At 36.4% G+C, this 18,325-nt stretch overlaps 2 protein-coding genes and 1 pseudogene across 2 annotated transcripts; all 3 read right to left on the minus strand.

Annotated features, from left to right (window-relative positions):
• Positions 1–7,891: 7,891 nt before the first annotated feature.
• LOC143454812 (dehydrogenase/reductase SDR family member 4-like) lies at positions 7,892–8,848 on the minus strand. The gene has a single exon (XM_076955038.1). It carries the CDS (start codon positions 8,825–8,827, stop codon positions 8,075–8,077), a length of 753 nt encoding a protein of 250 aa, XP_076811153.1. The 5' UTR covers positions 8,828–8,848; the 3' UTR covers positions 7,892–8,074.
• A 370-nt stretch (positions 8,849–9,218) lies between these two features.
• On the minus strand, positions 9,219–10,718 carry LOC143454796 (dehydrogenase/reductase SDR family member 4 pseudogene; annotated as a pseudogene).
• A 2,349-nt stretch (positions 10,719–13,067) lies between these two features.
• On the minus strand, positions 13,068–17,786 carry LOC143454780 (uncharacterized). Its single transcript, XM_076955037.1, has 8 exons — positions 17,479–17,786; positions 16,067–17,243; positions 15,646–15,887; positions 15,290–15,530; positions 14,923–15,148; positions 13,805–14,833; positions 13,354–13,681; positions 13,068–13,273 (listed from the first exon to the last, which is right to left on the minus strand). Exons 1-8 carry the CDS (start codon positions 17,567–17,569, stop codon positions 13,101–13,103), a joined length of 3,507 nt encoding a protein of 1,168 aa, XP_076811152.1. The 5' UTR covers positions 17,570–17,786; the 3' UTR covers positions 13,068–13,100.
• Positions 17,787–18,325: the final 539 nt, after the last annotated feature.

An 18,325-nucleotide genomic window follows, 5' to 3' on the forward strand; every position in this document is an offset into this window, starting at 1 on the left:
ATTAAACAGTTTTGTCTGAAAGTTTTACCTTTGTCTGCACTCTTGGTAGTTTTAATTCACAACCAATACCCTATCAAATGACACCAACCAGGACAGCAGATAGTTCAAACCAAACTATGTCGATATAAGCAGATAAACATGTACTGTAGAGAAGATTAGTGAAACTGTTTTGAAACGAATTTTGAATTCAATATTTACTTACAAGAAACCGTGATCGATGCAAAATTGGGAATTACCAGTCGCTTGGAGGTCACCAGGGACAAGTTATCTTCGAAAAATAGCATTAAAGTTAAGCTCACGTAAGAAAGATGGTAAAATAAAAATGTAAATACACTTATAGTAAACTCGATGAGCTAACATTTTTGGGGTATTTATATGAACGTAAATGTTACAAAATTAATTGAGTCAATCGTTTAATAAAAAGGTTTTTTCGAGGCTTTTTTTCACAAATTACAAAACAATGCGTTGCTTTGTATTGCAAAGAATTAACAGCAGAGACATGTCACAGCCTTGAAACTCATATTCCACTCCTCAAGGATCCACGAAGTTATTGAAACTCGTAATTTGCTTGGTAAAAGTAAGTCGTGTTACGTATAGGAAGCAATACCACCATACTTTTATACGGTTAAATCTCATTTTTTGTTCAGATAAACAAGAAATTACCCACAGTCTTAGAAAGTTGGTAAATAATACAGCTTGGCAATCTATATAACCTTGGTATAAATGTCATTCAAATACTGTATGTATGAGCTATATGAGAAAACTTTGACGTAAAGTTTCATACGGCTTACACTTGTTTTTCCTGCTCAGAGAAAAATGAGGTTGCTACTTTTATGGAAAGTTTATAATTAATGCGTTCAACTATGCTAAACATATAACCGTTGTTTCCTTGTCGTTCGAGTTTACATAAAGTTTTAAAAAAAACTATAAAGCAATGTTTATAAGGCTTACACTTATTGCTTCCGCTCCGAGAAACACCTTTTAACCTAGAGCCATGGAAATGACCTATTTTTAGTGTTTTTGGATATAAAATATTGCTGTTTGCTTTGAAATTATTTGCTGATTTAATGCCCCTATTATTATTGAGACCACTACTCACTAACGTAAACGTATTCTGACCAATCACACATTTTCATGATGCATCTCTATATTTAGCACGTGCTTCATATAACGCAATATTGCTTGCTCATGTTGTTAATTTCTATGTTCGTGATAACATGACGTAAAAGTTAATTTAATTGTCGCTTAAAAGGAAATAAGTTTATGCCACAAAAGACCGTTATAGCCCCTAGGATGGGTTTTCAAAATTTACATCGGTCATGATACAGCATTATAGGCTATTAACCATTCGTATGACATTGGTATAGATTCAGAAGGTCATGTAAAATTGCAACATCTCTGCTTCGAGCTAATTCCAATTAAACTTTGCATAGTCATTGGAAAATGGTTAAATTCAATGATTATATCAATGGTAAAATATAGCCACATCATTTAAATATGAGAAAATTATTTTCCAGTAAACATAACAAGCCAACTAACAAAAGATTGAACAGAAACACACAACAAGAAATAAATGGAAAACACGTTTAATGGTGATAAACACGATAAATAGCGTTTTCCGTGAAACAGGAAAACAACATTTCCGCGTGAAACATTTTACTTTTCGCAAAAAGTCCATTTAGTTTCCTTTTCATCGTTCGTGATGTTGTTCATGACATTAATCAACTTCCAGTTGCATTGTTGCATTTCGTCAAGCAGGGCCACGTGTAGTTCATCCATAGAAATCTTTGTTTTAGACCAGTGGCAAGAATATCCGTGTGTGTTGTTTTGTTGTTGATGAGGAAATGTCAATGAATATGCGGAACATCTAGAAGAGTCTGACTCCGCCTTTCTGACGATAACTTTATCTCGAAACGACTGAAGAACACTTAATATTGTCTCGTTAACAATTTCCTCGTAACCTTTGGTTACCACTGCAGAAAAATTCGAGCTTGTCGCCGTAAAACACAAATGTGGCATATTATGAATCCATATAAGGAAACTTGCAGGATTTAAGATTGTAGTTTTGCAACTGTTGATTAAATTTATATGGCTTTAACCAAACTGAAAATAATAAATACAAATACTGACTGTTAATATACTCTATCCTGTCTTTCCCTTGTCGCTACAAATACTTTTCAAGATTTAAAACATCGTGTAACAACGACTGTATGTAAACCATGTTTGTAGTCTCCTCTTTTGCTTTATGTGGCTCTAAGTTATAAACACATCGTGCAGCTTTGCTTTTTGCCTGTAAGCGTTTATCAACTTATAACTATTACACAGTATTTTTACAGGAAGAGTTAAGTTGGTACGAGAAAACGCTGTTAACTTTGTGCGTCGCTAATAATGACGTTGCATAAAATTAATTGAGAACCAACGGAAGCTTTTTCAAATGAATCTTAACGCGGCCGCCTAACGCCCTAAACGAAGGCAATATCGGCAGCAATAGTTTTTGCTGTTAAATAATCTTTAGGCTCCCGGATACGGCATAGCCTACTTATTTTTGCAATTCGTTCATATTTTTTTCTCTGTCTACGCTGTCAAAAAAGAGTTTTCTAAGCATATAGTTTTCCAGCCATTTATTAGCGAGACGATGCATCGTCTGCATGCAAACAAGTTCTATAGCAAAGCGTCCTTACTTCCACAACGGGGTATTATTTATTAACTAAGTTCGCAGAAACTGAGTTTATTTACGGTGTTGATTTTGTACTCATAAAACCAGCCAGGTAATCATAATAGTTCTCATAACCAGTTTTATAATGAAATGTTTTGCCGCCAATTCAAAACTCCAACAAAGCGTAAAACGTTGTTTAAGTAGATTACGATAATTCCAAACTTAGACCTTTTGGTTTTGTTTTGTTTATCCATTCTTAAAGAATTTGATACATTTCATTAGCCTACATGAAACCCTTGTCTCGCCGATCTAATTGCAATCCGCTTGATGGGCAAAAGATGTTGCTGTTTCGATAGGTACTTTTGTATGCATTTTTACATCTTCAGCCATTCGGTCAACAAATTTTTCTTAAAATTTTGCCAAGGAAAAACGACATAGGCTACAGTGAGAGCTGGCGTTAGATGGAATATCCACTGCAATTTTACACTGAGTTCATTTGATGCATAATCACCTGTCAAAGGAGAAAAATTTTTCTTGAAAGAAGTACCTTTGAAAATAACGTGACCACACGATACAAACGATACGCTACTGTTTGGTATGACATTCACGTTGCAGGCTTTTCTCAAAACAAAGTGGTATTTTTAAGTAGGGTATTTCCCTGCTTTAAGAAAGCCTTGAGGCTAAAATCAAGCTTGGAAAATGGACATGACATGGCAGTATGATGAAAGATAATGATCATAAAAGATCGTTGATTAAATTCTCGACCATTAATGATATCATTCATAAACGCTTCAAATGTAAAACCGTAATGAATGACGCTATAAAATGTGAATTGAATGCGTAAAATGTAGAGTGAAGGTTTAATTTTAGAATTTATTCATTTTGCACATGTAATGTAGCCTAGAGTAGTTAATGAATTAATTGCTATTGGGCATGGTGGTACTTTGAGTGAAAACTTAATTGCTCACATAAGCAGTACAGAATGTACTATAATTAATAACGATCTGTCTTTTTATTGTTTATAGTAAGTAATTATTGGTCGGTTTTATGGATGAATTTATTAATAAAACTTTGAGTGATAATGATAATCCATTTTCTGAAATGTCATATTCTGAATGCACAGTACAATCGTTATTGCCCACTGCAATACAAGCTGCTAAAGAAAGCAGTGACACTGATGGAGGGATGAGATCTTCATTTTGTGACTGTTCTTTTATCAAGATTATCAATGGGCACTTGGAAAAAACTCCTTGTGTCAACATACCTAATGGCCAGTGCCAGCGTTTACACAGATTTTCTGCTACACCATCCTCGCATTCTTCAGATTTTAAGAGGAAAAGAACATCAGAAGATTTTTCATTTTGCAGTGCATCTTATGTTGAATGTCCTGGACATGAAAATGTGACCACAGACATTGAGGATTCTACGACGTGTTATGACATTTAATAATTCGCTGATGGTTGAATTGATAGATAGTTTTTCTTCTGACTCGATGAGATGGTTGTCGTTTCTTGAACGGTTTGATAATGCTGTTTGCTTCTTAAATTCTGTCTATATATATTGCTAAATTATAAAGTCTCATTTTGTTTATTATAACACAAAGGCTTTCGCCTTCGGGCGAAGCTTTCTGTTTGTTACATAGCGCTGTAGTAACCAGTGAAATCGATCACGTAAAAAGGGAAGATTGAAAACATTACATCGGTATTTATATGTGACACACCAGTTCAAGCGAGGAAATTATCTGACGTCATTAAGGAAAACTCAAGTCTGGTAAACACTGAATTACAAGATCCCAAATTAAATTCCAAACATCTTGGAAAACAACTCGTGATTCGTGACGTAATCGTCACATAGCCTTCCTACCCAGAGTAAAGCTTGCCTGAAATGAAATTGAAGGCAACCTTTACTCGACAAAATTATGTCTTTGATTAAAAGATTAGTCACGGTCATTAAAACAAGAATTTAGTACAGTACAATGACAGAGTTCGGTAAATATAACAAATATCGATACACCGTTTCACTTGAAATACAAAACATGAGACATAAGCTTACAGAAGTGTCGCTTTCCCTTGCGTGTCGAAGGTAAAAAAATGAGCGATCACGTCTGCGTGTGTCGTTCCGCGGCTGTAGCAAGCCTTGTTTGCGGTAGAGAGATGCGCCGTGTGGCGATGTCCAATGGACTTTGTCTTGATGCGTAAAAAATATATACAATAGTTTGCTCATGCTCTTGGAGATGTATAACACGTTAGTTAGGCGATCAAAACTTCATCACATCAACCAGGCATCAATGTCATTAGTGCTGTTGTTTCCGAATTAATCTCGTTGCTGATATTGTAGATGGAATGTCTTGAAAACTTCCTCGTTGACCAGCGTTCGTAGTTGGCTGATCTTGCTGTTGAAACTTGGTCATCAAAACTTCATAAATAGCTGGTAACATTCTTTCTCGCTCAATGTGCAACTAACTCAGCAATTTCGAACTTACTCGGGCACCAATTTATGACATTTTTATATTCACTTGTGCACTACTTGTGTGAGGTATTACACAAGGAACATATCTGTCATAAAGTCCGCATATGCTGGCGGTAATTGTTTGAATATGAGCGAGGACGATAGTTGGTTGGTAACTTGTTTTGCTTCTGCTTCGATGGATGAGTTCTCATTTCTCAAATTTGCGTGACTATGCTGTTAGTTGCTTGATTCTGTCTAACTTATACAAATTACTAACTTATAAAGTTTCCATTTTTATTTATTATCAGACACGAAGGCTTTCACCTTCGGGCAAAGCTTGCTGAATGTTACATAGCGCTGTAGTAACCAGTGAAATCGATCACGTAAAAAGGAAAGATTGAAAACATTACATCAGTATTTATATGTGACACACCAGTTCAAGCGAGGAAATTATCTGACGTCATTAAGGAAAACGCAAGTCTGATAAACAACTGAATTATAGGATTCTAAATTAAATTTCAAACATCTTGGAAAACAACTCGTGATTCGTGACGTAATCGTCACATAGCCTTCCTACCCAGAGTAAAGCTTGCCTGAAATGAAATTGAAGGCAACCTTTACTCGACAAAATTATGTCTGTGGTATAATATTCATCACAGTTATTAAAACAAGAATTTGGTACAGTACAATGACAAAGTTCGGTAAATATAACAAATATCGATACACCGTTTCACTTGAAATACAAAACATGAGACATAAGCTTACAGAAGTGTCGCATTTCCTTGCGTGTCGAAGGTAAAAAAAATGAGCGATCACGTCTGCGTGTGTCGTTCCGCGGCTGTAGCAAGCCTTGTTCGCGGTAGAGAGATGCAGTTTGTTGCGATGTCCAGTGGACTTTGTTTCTTGATGCGTAAAAAATATATACAATAGGTCGCTCATGCTCTTGGAGATGTATAACACGTTAGTTAGGCGATCAAAACTTCATCACATCAACCAGGCATCAATGTCATTAGTGCTGTTGTTTCCGAATTAATCTCGTTGCTGATATTGTAGATGGAATGTCTTGAAAACTTCCTCGTTGACCAGCGTTCGTAGTTGGCTGATCTTGCTGTTGAAACTTGGTCATCAAAACTTCATAAATAGCTGGTAACATTCTTTCTCGCTCAATGTGCAACTAACTCAGCAATTTCGAACTTACTCGGGCACCAATTTATGACATTTTTATATTCACTTGTGCACTACTTGTGTGAGGTATTACACAAGGAACATATCTGTCATAAAGTCCGCATATGCTGGCGGTAATTGTTTGAATATGAGCGAGGACGATAGTTGGTTGGTAACTTGTTTTGCTTCTGCTTCGATGGATGAGTTCTCATTTCTCAAATTTGCGTGACTATGCTGTTAGTTGCTTGATTCTGTCTAACTTATACAAATTACTAACTTATAAAGTTTCCATTTTTATTTATTATCAGACACGAAGGCTTTCACCTTCGGGCAAAGCTTGCTGAATGTTACATAGCGCTGTAGTAACCAGTGAAATCGATCACGTAAAAAGGAAAGATTGAAAACATTACATCAGTATTTATATGTGACACACCAGTTCAAGCGAGGAAATTATCTGACGTCATTAAGGAAAACGCAAGTCTGATAAACAACTGAATTATAGGATTCTAAATTAAATTTCAAACATCTTGGAAAACAACTCGTGATTCGTGACGTAATCGTCACAGTGTGAAATCCTAGATGATGTCACACTTCCCGTACTGCAACCAGACAAACATAGCAATGATCCAAAGAAAAGGAAATTTTGTTCAGAAGAAAGCTTATTAAATGTGAAACAACCTCCTTCAAAATTAAAAAGAAGGGCCAGTTGGTCTTCTCAAAATCCATCAATTCTAAAACATGGCTTGGATAAAAGTATAAAGTCATCTCATGGATCTTCGATACTGGATGGACTCAATCTTAGCGTGTTTGATGAACCTTTTGATCAGACTTTAAAATCAAGCCATAAAGCTACGTTTGATTCAAAAGGTAAAGATTGCAATAGATTGATCAACAAAACTAGAGTATCATTACATAAATCTTTCTTTACTGACACACATCTTGGAAATGGATGCATCGACGCTAACGAGTGGAAGCCCTGCTCTGTTATTAAAGGGATATCGAAGGTTACTTCCCCTCTATCATCAAGCACCCCTAAGCGCACAAACAATCACAAAGTCACAGAATTAACAAACAAATCATTTTCACTTTGTTCACCTAAGACTATTTCAGAAGAGCACCTTTGGTTGTCAGCAGATCTTTTTAACAACTGCGATGAATAAAAATGTTGACAACAGCACAGCAGCTTAATAACATGACAGTGGTGGATTGAGAGGAACATGTCCTTCGAAGTGATTTAAATATTATTATTATTACTGTTCATATATGCGTTCTATCTGTGCATATTTTATAAATAGGCCTTACCACGAAGTTGTTTACAGATGTATGACAAGTCTTACCGTACAGCAGCATTACAAGTTAGAAATTATGAAGGTATTAATTGGTAACATTGTTATCACATGTTCTGTTGAAAGCAATGCGATAATTATGTGTGGAATTTTTTGATTTTACCCATTTTCTTTCATGTATTCTTCTTTTGATACCCAAATTTCAATGTGATATTTAGTTATGTTCTGTTTTCAGCACAAGTTAGTGTTTAAGAAATTATTTTACATATTTTCAGTTTATTTCAATGAATTCTGAACAACAGAAAATATCAATTTTTCTTTTATCAATCACAAAATGTATTTATAACTCTAATTATTTATTAGTTATTAAATATTACCATCTAATGCAGTAGAGGGATGGATCATTCAAAAGGAAATATCTAGCATTACATTTACATCGCAATATATATTTAAAAGAAATTATAAAAATTTTACACGTCATTTCATATTCAAAATATGTCCAGTTGAAAACGATTAAATTTTACAACCTGCTTTGTACGCCTCCTGCAACAACTACAGTTTCACCAGTAATGTAGGCTGCTTCATCAGATGATAGAAATGACACAATTCCAGCACAATCATCAGGACGACCCACTTTGTTTATTGGGATCATTTGTGCAGCAACTTCTTCTCCTTGAGAAAGCAGAGCTCCACTCATCTTGGTTTTTATTAAACCTGGAGCTAGTCCATTGACTCTTATGTTTTTGGAACACAGCTCTGGGACCAGTGCTTTTACCAAACCCAGGAGAGCTGTTTTGCTCACGCCATAGATTCCCAACAATTCACTTGGTACGTATCCACCAACTGATGTTACAATGACAATGGAACCTTTTCCTCGCTTTTCAATCATTGGAACAGACTCCTGGATAAACATGAAGGTGGATTTAACATTGATGTCAAGTATTTTATCATAAGCACTTTCTGGAGTTCCCAAGATGCTTCCAAAGTATGGATTGACGCCAGCGTTTAAGACTAGTATGTCTATTCCTCCATGATCCTTCTCAACTTTATCCAACAATGCCCTTCTGTCTGATGCTTTTCCAACGTGGCACGCAACACCAGACACACTAATGTTTTCAGCTTTCAAAGCATTAATTGCCTGGTCCACGTTTGCTTGTTTCCTGCTGCTGATTACAACGTGAGCTCCATCCAAACCAAGTTTCCTTGCAATTGCAAATCCAATACCTTCAGTTGACGCAGTGATAACCGCTACTTTACCACTGTGCTTTGCCATTATTCGTAAGGTTTTGTAAATGATGTGCTGCACCCAAAGTAGACTTTGTGCGCAGATAAGTCAATCTAAAATTGGTTAATAATTAACTTGACTGGCTTGTACAACTACTGTTGAAGTCCAACCATAAATCAACATAGCCGGTTGATTACTAGATGTTTGCGAACACATTCCTTAACCTGTTATGCATGCATTTAGACTAAATTTAAAGTTGATGTTGAAAATGAACACTATCTAAAAGCACCTTGAAAATATGTAACTTTATTTAAATAATAGTGTTATTGGCTTTGTCAGATCTGATAATATGTATGAAGCAAGTTTTTCTGCATTTTCTTTTAAGTCTGATACTTTGCTACCGAAAGCATTATAAGCATATATTCATTACCAGAATCAAGACATTGCAACTACAAATTTAGCTGCAAAGTACTTGTAATTACAATCACTAGTTGTAGAGTTTACGAAATTAGTAATATTTCACTCAAACCAGGAACCTTAGTATGTAAATTAAAAAAGTTTCGATTATCTTAGATCATTAAAAAAATGCATAATTATAAAATATGTTTTATACAATAGGCCATATATATTGCACAATATAATTGAGTATGGCACATTTTTGGTGAAGATTAAAGAGTGCATCAATTCACAATAGAACCAGCTTTAATGACCTGTTCATACACATATACCAGTACATATTATTAAGTTTATCTGCAATAACATTTGAACAAGACCCTCACTGCTGCTCACTAATCATAGGGGGCTTGGTTAACATTTTGCTGTTGTAGTTAATTCTTATTAATTAAAACAATATTAACAAACAAAACTAATCACAGTCTCGAGGTCATCCCCCCTGACACAACTATTGTTTCTCCGGTGATGTAACTTGATTCATCAGATGCCAAATGCGACACGATACCCGCACAATCATCAGATGTGCCCAGCCGTCCAAGTGGTACCTGGCTCATGACTGCTTTTTCTGCTTCTGGGTTCTTCCACAACGCACCACTAAATTTCGTTTTGATAATACCAGGGGCCAAACAATTGATTCGAATGTTCTTAGCAGCAAGCTCAGGTGTAAGAGCTTTGGTGAGTCCGATTAGAGTGGTCTTGCTCACGGAATATATTCCTAGTAAGTTAAGTGGTGTGTATCCTGCTATAGAAGATACTATGAGAATAGAGGGATTTTTCCGGTCCTTCATCAAAGGTACGGCTTCTTTTATTGTGAGGAATGTTGACTTAACATTCATCTCAAAGATCTTGTCAAAGGCAGCTTCAGGGGTGTCCAGAATGCCACCATAATATGGGTTAACGCCAGTATTCGTCACCAGAATATCCAGCCCTCCATATTCTTGCTTGGCTCTTTCCATAAGAGCAGCTCGATCTGATGACTTACCAGCATGGCAAATCATTCCGATGACGTGTATGTTTTCTTCTTTCAAAGCCGCCACCGCTTTATCAACATTTTCTTGTTTTCTGCTGCTTACGATTACGCTGGCACCATCCAGGCCAAGTTTACGAGCAATTGCAAAGCCTATTCCATCTGTTGATGCAGTAACAATCGCACTTTTGCCAGATAATTTTCCAAGAACTTTTCCTGAAGTGGAAATACTTCGTATTTGTCCACCTGACAGAAACTTAAAGCAACGTAAAAACATGATCAGTTGTTTGATTTCGTGCAGAAAGATTTTAGCACTAAATGGTATCTAAATAAATAAGACAAATTTCATTAACTATTGCTAAGTTGCACCCATAGTTGAAAGTTTGTCATATGCACACATAAGACTCATTGAAGTTCACGCAGGAAACCACATATTTCCTACAAATGCCTATTTATAATAAACAAATAAAGCATTTCGATCACAGTGGATGCTGTCACACCCAATCAACCGTTGCATATATATAACATACATAACTCTTAGTCTAACAGTGCAATATTTACAGCCTAAAGTTTAAATATGCAGTTATTTCAATAAAGCTAAATGATAATGATTTGGGTTTATTACCAAAAAAAATAGTGTATTAGAGACTTGAAAAATGACTATGATTTTTTGAGGGGTTTTCCCTGAAAGTTAAAATGTACAATGTTAATTGAGGTTGACCTTTGTGACATAAATATTTTAACCTAAGAAAATGATGAGGTCACAATTTTGTAACTTTGGGATAGTTCTGCACTTCCATGCTATACACGAACACTGTACTTTACAAAAGGAGATCAAAAAGGTAATATGTAAATAACGGAACATGTAGGTGATGTAACGGCGAAGGCAAGACTGCTAAATTTCTAGCGCGCGTGGTCACATGCACTTTTGACTTATGCGCATGCCTTGAAAGAGTTAAGTTTCATTTGGAATAGTTTTCTATCAATCAGTTTGAGTTCACCAAAACAGCTGTCAGTTTGGCGCACATTGGAAAATCTCAGGCAATGATTATTGTAACCTAAACCAGACACGAAAATTCTTAAAAAATGACTTTCTATGCACACCATAGTGGAAAGTGTGCACGTATGACTTTCATTAACATGCATACTGCACATTTTTTATTCACGCTGATTTTTATAAATAAAAACAAAAGTCGCAACTGCTATTTTTTTGGGTGGCAAGATTTTTTCAATCACCTATACTTAACAATGGAAATTGTTGACCCACTTTGATTCTTTTTTATATTACAAGGCTTATTGGCATTGGATTGTAAAGATTTTGCTCAGGTGAGAAGCATATGAATTCCTTTACTCCATGAAAAAATTTGAAAATATGTTGCTTAGTTCTTATTTTACAACGGTTTGAATCCTACGCACTGGACTTGCTCAATATGACGTCTAGACACGTAGTCACTAGTCAGTATAGCATGCAACATAAAATGCTTAAGAGTTTTTGTTTCATCACGTCAAGGAATTCATATGGTATGGAACAGTACGATAATGTTTATCCTCAGGCTAAGGAAAGTCTTTGCACAACTTAAACCCGGCGATGATTTCTCATCGCTTGAGTCCCGGTTACTGAACTAGTCTTTATGCAAGTTTCAATCGTCACACATTTTTTTTGGTGTTTTGATTTTTTATAGTATTTCCAGGTTTTAGAACTGTCCACCAGGTCCACTGAACAGGAGCAAGTGTCGTTAATGCCTTGGCCAAGGGCATTACCTCGGCATTTATTGCAAGGTCAGTGCTAAAATCAGTCGGCTACCAAGCCGACTAACCTCTCAAATTCTTTAAAAAATTCTTGACAATACAATGCCTGAAATAGAAGCAACTAAAACATTGCAGGTTTGACATAACAACAACTTTGTGCTCGTAAATTACCTAGCCTAGGCCTATGCGAAAACTAATCAATTTTTGAACCTCCAAACTTTTGATAGTTTGTGACAAGTAAATAACAACAAACGTTACTGAATGCAAAAATCACAAATAGTGGCCGAATTTTAGATTTCACAGATCAATCGTTAAGCTACTGGTATACATGCAGTAATTGTGTAAAACCTGTAGGGTAGGCCTATATCAAATATGGTATCTCTTGTCGTACCCGAACTGCCGAGTATTGCTCTTTTCAGCAAGACCTTAGGTGCGCCAAACAACCAAAAATGACAAGTGCGGTACGCAAATGACGCAATGAAAGTACGCATTTCGGTGCGCAATTACACAGTAACGTACACAGTTTAACTTAGTCGATCTTTAAATAAATTTAAAATTGAGTGCAAAAAATACCTTTCCAAGTCATTAAGTGCAAAATAACCCACTTTAAGTGTGGCACTGAAGTTCATGAAAAGAAGTATTGAGAGCGTCTATGTCAAACTCTGCAGTCTACCAGTCTGGCACATCGCTGTCGCCTGATGTTGGCTTGTGGACTTCCGGGCTGACAGACAGATAAAATGCATTTGGGTGTAGGGTATATTTAATATCACTTCCGGTAATCCGGGATGTTTGGACCTTCTAGTTTACCAACCAGGCTTTACTAATAGCACTTTCCAAGCTTAGCAGTGTCAGCTGTTCTCCATTTTTGCATACAATTCCACTTTATTTTTACATTTTTACACTTGCAGTCAGCTAATTTTACATAATCTTCAAAGGGGCTTTCCCTGTGAAGCGACTTTTTCCTTCCACTTGTACAACAAGTATATCAGCATCACATTAATTCAAGGTTAGGTTATTTTTAATATGAAATTTTTTTTAAATTAAGTGCCTGAAATTTATAAATACAGTAATTATACTGTTATTAGAAATAATAAAAACTGCAATAACAACATCTCACAAGATAAAAAAAACAATGACTTGCTAAAGTTATGATTACTGATTTTCACCAAACGCAAAATGCTTAATTATTAAAATACATGCCAAAGCAATACATGACATGGGTGCAATGTTGATAGCAGAGCTGGTAGTTTGCGCTATTGTCACCATTACCGTTGCCGAAGGAGTGCCACAAAGAGACGTATCATTGACCAATTCCAACCTGGTTCCTACCATTACCAAACAAATTTCAAAATATTTTGCAATTAGCCTATTGCATTATTTAATATTTTTATGTAAGATATATTACCTTTTAAATAGAAGGGTTCTTGGCAAATTATTGAAGTTGTGTAGGCCGTGATTCCTCCAGCGCCATTTTGTAGCCAGTCCCTATATTCCTTGGAGTTGCAATCACAGATCCAAGAATTATCATACATCGATATAGACTTTATTACGGAAGGGTCAAAGTCTTTAAACCACTCAGATTTCGGTTTTGTCAGCATGTTACCAGAAAAATCAAGTACTTGTAATTTTGACAAACCGTCAAACGCACTACCGTCAATATCTTCTAGCTTTCCACCGCCAGAGATTTGTATGCTTTGTAGATTTTGCACGTTGGAAAAAGTAGAAGGACCAACCTTCAAAGAACCGAAAAATATTTTAACTTTACCAGTGTTTCGTTATACAGACAGAGTACGCTTATGCTGTTGCTACAAAAAGCTAAAAACTTAAAGTAAAAAAAAATTTAGCTTTCAACGTACTTTGATGAGCTCATTCACAAATCGTAGATTGAGGTATTGCAAATTCTTGTGGCGTACAAAAGAAGAGCTGTTTATTTCACGAATCGGATTGTTATCCAGTACCAACGCAGTCAAATGTGGTAATGACGCAGTAACGGCATCCGGAACTTGAGTAAACGAACAGTCGTTGAGCACTAAAGTGGTAACGTTGGTCATTCTCGTTAGTAGAGATGATTGTGATATCTTACTGAGCTCAGTAAAGGCCAGGTCTAATGTTTTTAAGCTCGGCAAATAAGTTGTTGGTAGCTGAAATGACGCGTTGTATTCTAGACTTCTTATTGGGTTTTTACCCAAATACAACGTGTCCAATTTTTTAAGTGGCGATAACACTTTTATGGGAAATATCTCAAGGTCGTTTTCTGTCAGGTCCATTGACGATAACAAACTTGAGTAGTTTGATAGAAAGAAAGCGTCGTCGGATATGTTTGAAATGTAGTTGTTTTTCAAACGTAAAGTCCGCAGGTTAGTAAGACCGGCAAAGGCAAAGGGGCCAATAGTAGGAATATATCCTGATTCCATTTTCAGATAAGAAATTGAATTAGAGAAAAGAAAAAACGACTCCAATAAATCGACTCTCATACCATTTACTTCAAGATTGCAAAGAAGAGGAAGATCGTTCAACAGGAGAGGGTTAAGAGTTACGTACGGATTATTTCCCATGTATAGAGTGTCTAGTTGCTGAAGCGGCGCCATGGTCGCAGGCGCAATGATACCAATGCTGTTATGACTAAGTACCAGCCGCTGTAAACGCGTTAGCTCATCGAAAACGTTTTCCTTAAGTTCGTGAATATTATTGTTGGAAAGGTCGAGAAGAAGAAGATTATAGAGCTCTTTAAAGATATTTTCGTCTAATTCCTGGATCCAATTCGAATCCAACCGCAAACTCTCGAGGTCAGTTAAGTTCTGGAAAAGGACCGACGGTAGAAATTGTATGTTGTTTCCATGAAGATCGAGTTCTTTCAGCTCGTGCAGCTCGTGCAACGTCGCATTCTAAAACATTTATTGAGAAGCGTTCAAGCCTTGTGACTGTCGATAATTTTCGTATAATCTACAAACACCAATTGTTTTGTTAACCAAACCTCAATGTTGGCAATGCCATTATTTGATAGGAAAAGTCTCTGCAACGACATCGTGCGATGGAAATCTGTTGCCTGTAACCCAGTCAGTTGATTGTTGTCCAAAGATAACCAAACGCTCGTTAGCGGCATATTATCTGGAACCTCGCTCAAATCTTCGTTGCTGCAGTCAACAGTAGTTGCAGCCAGAAACGTCTCGACAATATCAATACTCCCGCCAATGTGATTCCTAAAGATGAAGACGTGTAAATGCGGACATAAATTCGTAACAACTGCAGCTATGACATTTCATTTACATGGAACACTTTGAATCTCATTTTTTATTTCTTCACGTATAACTGTGAATGTTTAGGTTGTCAACGTTACTTACATTTGAGTTTGTTGATAGCATAAGCACATCTCAGGGCAGTCTTGCTCATCACATGTCAGAGAGCTATCTGGAAGATTAGTGATTTGTTGCCCTCTCAAGTTTCGCGGCGTATAACAGGTTGGATCATCGGTTGAGTTTATCTGCTGGTATTGGTCGGACGACAGCCAGGATTGGAATCCTGTGGTGTTACAATCGCATATCCAGCGATTTCCGCCCAGCTTAAACACTTCCAAGTTCTTGTCTGCAGGTCATTTCAAAAATAGATCCTTGTTATTCATTGTCAGGCCTAAATTTTCGTTTATATATAAAGTTTGATTCAAGGATATGTGTCAGCATAAAATGCAAACTGTACCCACCCGATATCCAGTCTGGATACGCCCTTTCAAGCCGGTTATTGGAAATGTCAAGAACTTTTAAACGGCTCAGTCCAGAAAATGCGCTTGCTGAAAGATACCGAAGCGAGCCTTCGTTTACGGACAAACTGAGTAGATTGCTGAGCCCTGCGAAAGCGTCGTCATCAATCTTGACCAAGTCAGAACTCTCACTTATCGTTAAGTGCTTCAAAGAAGGAGTGACGGGGAAGGACGTTGCAGTTAAACTGAAGTTGAAAACAATTTCATTGACTTTGAAATGTTGTTTATGTCTTGATCTGACTTGCTATAATTACATTAAAGATTAGGCCAATGGAATGAACATACAACAAATCACATATTAGTAACCACAACTACGTTTTTTATGGTGTTTACATCATGCAGTTAAAAGATAAAAGTAAGCTACTTGGTAATAAGATTTCCGTTGAAATGCAATGTTTCCAAGCTGGTAAGATGCCTAATCGCGGCTTTTGGTAAAGCTGTAAATTTCGAATCGGACAGCACAAGAATCTTCAAAGATGCAAGGTCCTGGAAGAAAGAGTCTTCATCAATGCCTTGTAGTAAAGTGTGACTCAGCGAAAGATATTCCAGCTTGCTGAGAAAAGTGATGTTTTTCAGGAAAGGAGAATTTGTTATTTGGATTATGGAGAGATAGTCAGCGTAAAGAGTTTTCAGGCTGTTGCTGACTGGAATTAACTGGGCGTAAGGAAACCGGAACAGGTTGTTTTGGGACAGATCTAGATGAAGAAGTTTTTCTAATCCACTAAAAGCTTCCAGTTCAATCCATTGGATTTTGTTGCCTTTAATATCTAAAGTTAAAAGTTGTGGAGTGTTTTGGAAAGTTAAATTTTCCAGCTTTTGTAAGAAACAGAAAGAAGCATTAAAAGTTTCCAACGCTGGAAAATCAAGTTGTGTAAGATAACTTGTACGTTGATGTCCAGTAAATGACAGAGTACGAAGAGAAACCCGTGCATCTCCGAACTCCTGAGCCTCGGGAAACTCAGAGAAGAAGTTTAGGTCGAGATAAAGTTCTTCAAGTGAACTTAAACCGTCCAATGTACTTCCGTCTGGATTTAAACTATTAAGGATATTCGTTTTTAAGTTCAACACCTTCAGGTTGGTTAAATCAGCAAACGACTTGTCTTCTATCGACCGAATGGCCGTTTCCACAAGATGCAGCTCTTCCAGCTGTGGTAGAGAACCAAACATCGTGGATTTCACGTCACCAATGGCGTTTTTGGTGAGTGTCAAGACTTTTAGAGTTGAGCTTACGCCTTTTGTTAGATTGGCTGACCAAGAGGAAATCATATTGTCGCTCAGGTCTATTATTTGTAGGGAAGGCAAGTTAGAGAAGCTTTCATGGTGAATGTCAGAGATTTGGTTATCGTCCAAATACAAAGCTTGTAAGGATGGATAAAAATGGAGGTCGCTTTCTTTGATTTTTGTAATTTTATTTGAACTGAGACGAAGGATGGCGACATCTTGGGGCAAATAAAACGGGATTTCGTTAAGTTCGAGGTCCGAGCAGTCAACCAATCCGGTGCTCCAATCGCAGAAACATATCCCAAGACATTTTTTCAAACCTGTTTTGAAACCGAATATAAGCTTACTCTTGTAGTGATAAAGCAACGCTATACTATAGGTACTTTTTACTTAGAATGAAATCTATAGGTCATAGCATTGAAATTTCAACTTATCTACACATTATGTTATTTTAAAATTCCCAAGGCGTGCTTTCAACTTAAAAGCAAACGACTTTGTAAAAGCTTCAGCTACAACTAAGCATAATAACAAAAAGGATAGAGATACGCGACTAACCTTTTGAGCTAGGTTGTGGTGTGCAATGCGCTCCAATGTTAGAAAAAATCACAGCAGCGACGTATAACGGAAACAGAAAGTTACTGCACATTACTATTGTTTCTGGAAAGAATTGGATTTGGTATCCAATTGAATTCTATACTTTTTTATTAAATCTGTGTCTGCCATATAACAGGTAACTTCAATTTAAACGTAAAGAAACAAACACACACTCTTTATTTTCTTTGTTAGATATTCTTCTTTTTATACAATTAAAATAAAACCGTTTTGTCCTTGCATCCAATATAACGATTTTCACTTTTCGTCACTTCCAGCTATACCTATAATCACAGTTCCGCAAATAAGCTGACCAAGCTGTGCCAAATTAATAAGTTATGATTAGGGCAATTTATCAGCTGAACTGTTGACTTTGCAATCATTGCTCATTCGCAAAACTATTTTCAAACAAAGGTGCAGTAGCTCCTACAGTCGTGATGACGTCATTCACATTTTTCCTAAAATGGATTACATATTATATATATCAATCCAGCTTTCAGTATAATTTGCATGAGAACTGTTTTTAAAAGTAAGTAAATAAGCAACTAGCAATTTTCAAAGCAGTGGTATTTCTAAACTGTTTATTTATGCATTATGTTCCAGCAATTATATCATGCTCAAACCAACTAATAATAGCCCAAACGGGCTAATTGAGACTGCGTTATTTGTCATAAAGGTTAATGAATAATACTTTGAACAAACAAATTTTTGGCTATCAATACACAAGAATTCTGTATAATTTCCATAAATATATCAAGCAGCAAAACATATATTTTTGTTTCGTCCAACTTGTTGGTAATTGCGAGGCATT

The sequence above is a fragment of the Clavelina lepadiformis genome, chromosome 1, assembly GCF_947623445.1.
Source record: "Clavelina lepadiformis chromosome 1, kaClaLepa1.1, whole genome shotgun sequence".
Classification (NCBI taxonomy): domain Eukaryota; kingdom Metazoa; phylum Chordata; class Ascidiacea; order Aplousobranchia; family Clavelinidae; genus Clavelina; species Clavelina lepadiformis.

Excerpts from the sequence above, each read along its gene's own strand:
- LOC143454812 (XM_076955038.1), bottom strand. The coding sequence starts at position 8,827 with ATGGCAAAGCACAGTGGTAAAGTAGCGGTTATCACTGCGTCAACTGAA.
- LOC143454780 (XM_076955037.1), bottom strand. The coding sequence starts at position 17,569 with ATGTGCAGTAACTTTCTGTTTCCGTTATACGTCGCTGCTGTGATTTTT. Across the intron at positions 15,531-15,645 it reads GTATCCAGACTGGATATCGG|ACAAGAACTTGGAAGTGTTT; the intron begins GTGGGTACAGTT and ends AATGACCTGCAG. Across the intron at positions 14,834-14,922 it reads ATGGCATTGCCAACATTGAG|AATGCGACGTTGCACGAGCT; the intron begins GTTTGGTTAACA and ends TAAATGTTTTAG.